The 4,005-nt window shown below is 34.1% G+C and overlaps 1 protein-coding gene across 1 annotated transcript; it reads right to left on the reverse strand.

The window, feature by feature from the left end:
- Window positions 1–931: 931 nt before the first annotated feature.
- LOC131547808 (uncharacterized) lies at window positions 932–4,005 on the reverse strand. Its single transcript, XM_058788489.1, has 4 exons — window positions 3,850–4,005; window positions 2,321–2,418; window positions 2,158–2,228; window positions 932–1,014 (listed from the first exon to the last, which is right to left on the reverse strand). Exons 1-4 carry the CDS (start codon window positions 3,944–3,946, stop codon window positions 1,011–1,013), a joined length of 270 nt encoding a protein of 89 aa, XP_058644472.1. The 5' UTR covers window positions 3,947–4,005; the 3' UTR covers window positions 932–1,010.

The raw sequence follows: 4,005 nt of genomic DNA on the forward strand, positions 1-4,005 counted from the left end.
TTTTTTTAGTAAATTTCAGTAGAAAAAAAAAGAAAATTGCTGTTAATATTTGGAAGTTTGTACCTCTCTATCTGCTTTGAATGATTTAGTTTCCACACTGCAAACACAAATCAGACATGTTAAATAAATTCTATAGTGTGTCTTGGGGTTTGGTCTGTTCTCTGCAATAACAACAAGACTTACTAACCTTCGTTTTCGTGCATGTGTTGAGGAAGTCAAGAGTTTAAAGTGCAACACGTGTATTCCTTCATTAGAGAGAGTTTCATGAAGCTGCAGTGATGATAAAACAACTGTGATGTGATACTTATTTCCATTTTGACATGCAACATATCTGGATGAATTTAGGTTTTCTTGGTTTAATATCTTACCCAGGTTGTAATTATGTTCTCAGGGTCACCAGAGCCATTGATAGTCACATTGACATTTACGCTGAAATAACTTTCTATATTCAAGACAGAGAGACATTGTTAAATATGCCATTCTTTGTAAAATCGCTAATTGCACCTGGTTTTATAACACAAATAAAAAGGCAATTTTTGACCTGATATGTTTCCTTTAGGTGAAACAGTAGAAGAGCATGCGGCTGTATTTAATGTAAGACTTCTTGTGGAGGATAAAACAGTTGTTTCTTTAATTGTCGTGGAACTTCCTGCCAGGGTTGTTTCCATGAACGGTGTGGAGGTAGTGACTGTTGAAAAATGAAGAGATAAACATTCAAAGAATCCTGGGTTAATCTAAAATTGCATATACTGTATTCATGTTACAGTCCATAAGAGAGAAACTGATACATATAGTTGCTGTACAGACTTCTTTTTGTTTCAGATGAGGATGGAACATCTTCTGTTGTTATTGCCACTTGATTGGGTGTTGTGCCTGCTGTTTTCGCAGTAGACATAATTTCAGTAGTTGTAGATGTCAGCTGAGGAGTTGTGGTTGTTAGTGTTTCAGTTGTACGAGGCAAAGACTCAGTCGCTGTTAAGGGTGGGTTTGTGTCTGGGTCTGGCAAGAGATCATCTAAAGAGTAAAAAAAAAAAAAAAGATAATTAAAAACATTAATAAACTTACTGTTATTTGTTAGCTACACCAGAAACATGCTCGAATTTGTGCTTTGTATGGAAATTATGCTTTATTTTTGTTTTCTACTTGGAATTTTTGAAAGCATTTTTAACCATTTATAACCAGCCATTCTGGATCTGATTTACCAAGAGGATATATGAAGATGAAGTTAGCATCTGTTTTTATTTCATAGTGGTCAAATTTGTAACTCTTGGCGAGGATCTCAGTGAGTTCATCCTGCATTAGTCCTACTTCAGCATTAGGAATCACATTCAGGTGAGCCAAGCAGTCAAACCTACAAAGATACATAAGGATGACATTATTAAACATTTAATTGTAATTTTCTTTTAGAAAATTATTTTAGGATGGAGATGAGAAGCAACTGAGAAGAGATCATCACTGGCTGAGTCCAGGATGGGTGGCAAACAGTTGCATGGTTCCCCCCTGAAAAGAGACATTTATCTGTTTGATGTGTTTGATGATTTTTAATTTTATATACAAATAGACTTAAAAATAAATAAATAGCTCACCCAAAAATGAAAATTTGTTGAATGTCATCAGAACAGATTTGGAAAATTTTTGCATTACATCACTTGCTCACCAATGGATCCTCTGCAGTGAATGGGTGCCGTTAGAATGAGAGTCCAAACATCACGATAATCCACTAGTATCCCACATGACTCCAGTCCATCAATTATGTGTTTAGGAATCACGATTTAAACATTAACTGTAAATTATTCCTTCTAGCTAAAATCTATAATAATGTTTCCTCCAGTGAAAAAGTCCATTCCCTCTTGATATTTTATTTTAGCTGGAAGCAATAGCTTGAAAAATGTCTTAATGATAGATTTGTTTCACGCAAACATGCAACTTTTCACTTCATATAGACGTGCTGTGATGTAATCCTAAATTTCATCAAATCTGCTCTGATGAAGAAACAAACTCATCTTGGATGACCTGAATGTGAGTAGCTACTACTGACGCACCTTTGCACTTCCACTGGAGCGTGTAAGAGCGCTGTTGAAAGACAACATGAGTAAATTTTGATTCTGGCCTGAAAAAAAATTGGACTTTATTTAGAAAGATATCATAAGGTCTTACCTTCCTATAGGAAACACTTTGACTTTATGCAAATATACATTTGTTGACCATTCTTCTAATGCTTTTGTCAACTTGGAGAAAGGAAAGATATACAAATATGATTGAAATTTTGTTTTAGTACTAGCAGCAGTTAAAAATTCAATGTGTGTTTTCTATAGCTCACCCACTGATGTGCAACTTCTCGAGCATCGTATATGTTTGTTTTGTTTCCGTCTTCACGAATGATGATAAGCACTAATTTTACTTCATAAAAAGGCCAGGCTGGAACAAGAGGAAATTGTGTCAGATGTAAAAGGGTCCAATAAAGTGAACATGGCACAGATATTTTGAACTGGACATAATTTTGCAAACATAATTTAAAGTGACATTAATTAGCGAAAGTGACTTACTTTAGCCAATACACACTAAAAATGACAGAATACAGGCCTATGTGAACAGTATTTTTCATGAATAGTGCATATAGTATTCAGTCTGATTATTTGAAAGCATTAAAGACACAAACAGGCTATATTTTTGTTGCCCTATTATATATGCTTCATAAACTATAGTCTAACACAAAACTATAGCATTAAAAGGATAGATAAGTAAATATTGGTCCTCATTAGCCTGGCAGTATTTAATTAGCGACAATGGACTTCATATGTAACTTTTGGCCCTCTAGTAGCATTTAAAAATTTAATTGCTTTCGTTTTGAGGAAGAACATTGTTTGGTTGTGCTTCGGCTTTCTGAGCGAATGAATGTGGTTTGTGGCACCGGCGCCCACTGATACAGGACATTTTATCAGAGCGGATAGAGTATACAAATAAATTACGGGTTCTAGTTGTTTTTTTTACAACTGCTGATTTTTCTAAATCATTGTGGCTGGCAAGCTACAGTATTTCAGCTTCACAAAACTTCCAAACCATACGAGTGCTGCAGTAGCCGGACCTACTTTTCTCTGAGTATGAAAATTAGATGATAGCAAAGACTATAGGGACTTTGGTAATAGTAAAATAAATTATTAAAGGTTTATCAAAGTGTGTTTGGGTAAAATAACCTGGTTTGAAAGATGGATTTTTAACACTCTTACACTAATAGCATTTAGCCTTTTTTTAATGTTACCCGAATAGTATCTCCACCAAAGAAAAATACTCCACTGCAACATATAAAACAACCAGCCTGGCAACAAGACGAACACTGCTACAATATTACAGCAATATTAATACTTAAGTTCACTAATATAATTTGCAATACAGTAGATAACTAAGATGTACTTTGTGTTTGTATGAATGCGACTCTGTTATGGACCAATCAAAATACAACATTTCAGAGTGCTGTGTTTTTATTTATTTTTAATTTATGGTAAATATAAGTTAATTAAATAACTATAAACCAACATTTAATTGAGTGACAGCTTTATTTACGCTGAATTTGAAAAACGCTGATAACCACTCTATAGATATATCTACTACTTGTCTATTTACTTTTGATGTTTATTTACTGTTCACTGCCAAAAAATAAAGTCACACAAATCTGGGTTTTAAACTGTATCTATGTTGATTTGTTTGCGAAAATTGCAAACCTTGTGTTATAGAAAATAATCTTATTTTTTTAATTATTAAATTTTTTAGTTTTTAAGAATTTTTTAGTACTCTATTTTTGGAAAGTGCATTGTTTTTAACAATTTTTGTGTGTATATTTGTGTCACTTACTGCACTTTTGCGTAACATCTTCTTTAGGCTTACAGTCATGGGCTTTGTTCCAGATTCGTTTCTCCCAATGCAGAATATCCCCATCAGTGCAGGCCATCCCAGATATGTCCTGAGCGCTGCGTACTCGTCCCCACACCCTAAACAGACTTAAGCTGC

This window comes from Onychostoma macrolepis, chromosome 10 (genome assembly GCF_012432095.1).
Source record: "Onychostoma macrolepis isolate SWU-2019 chromosome 10, ASM1243209v1, whole genome shotgun sequence".
NCBI classification, from domain to species: domain Eukaryota; kingdom Metazoa; phylum Chordata; class Actinopteri; order Cypriniformes; family Cyprinidae; genus Onychostoma; species Onychostoma macrolepis.

What these genes read in the sequence shown, in the direction of transcription:
- LOC131547808 (XM_058788489.1), bottom strand. Translation starts at nt 3,946, where the DNA reads ATGGCCTGCACTGATGGGGATATTCTGCATTGGGAGAAACGAATCTGG. An exon ending in AGATGTTACGCAAAAGTGCA is followed by an intron (nt 2,419 to 3,849) that starts GTAAGTGACACA and finishes CTCTTGTTCCAG; the next exon opens with CCTGGCCTTTTTATGAAGTA. An exon ending in GAGAAGTTGCACATCAGTGG is followed by an intron (nt 2,229 to 2,320) that starts GTGAGCTATAGA and finishes CCTTTCTCCAAG; the next exon opens with TTGACAAAAGCATTAGAAGA.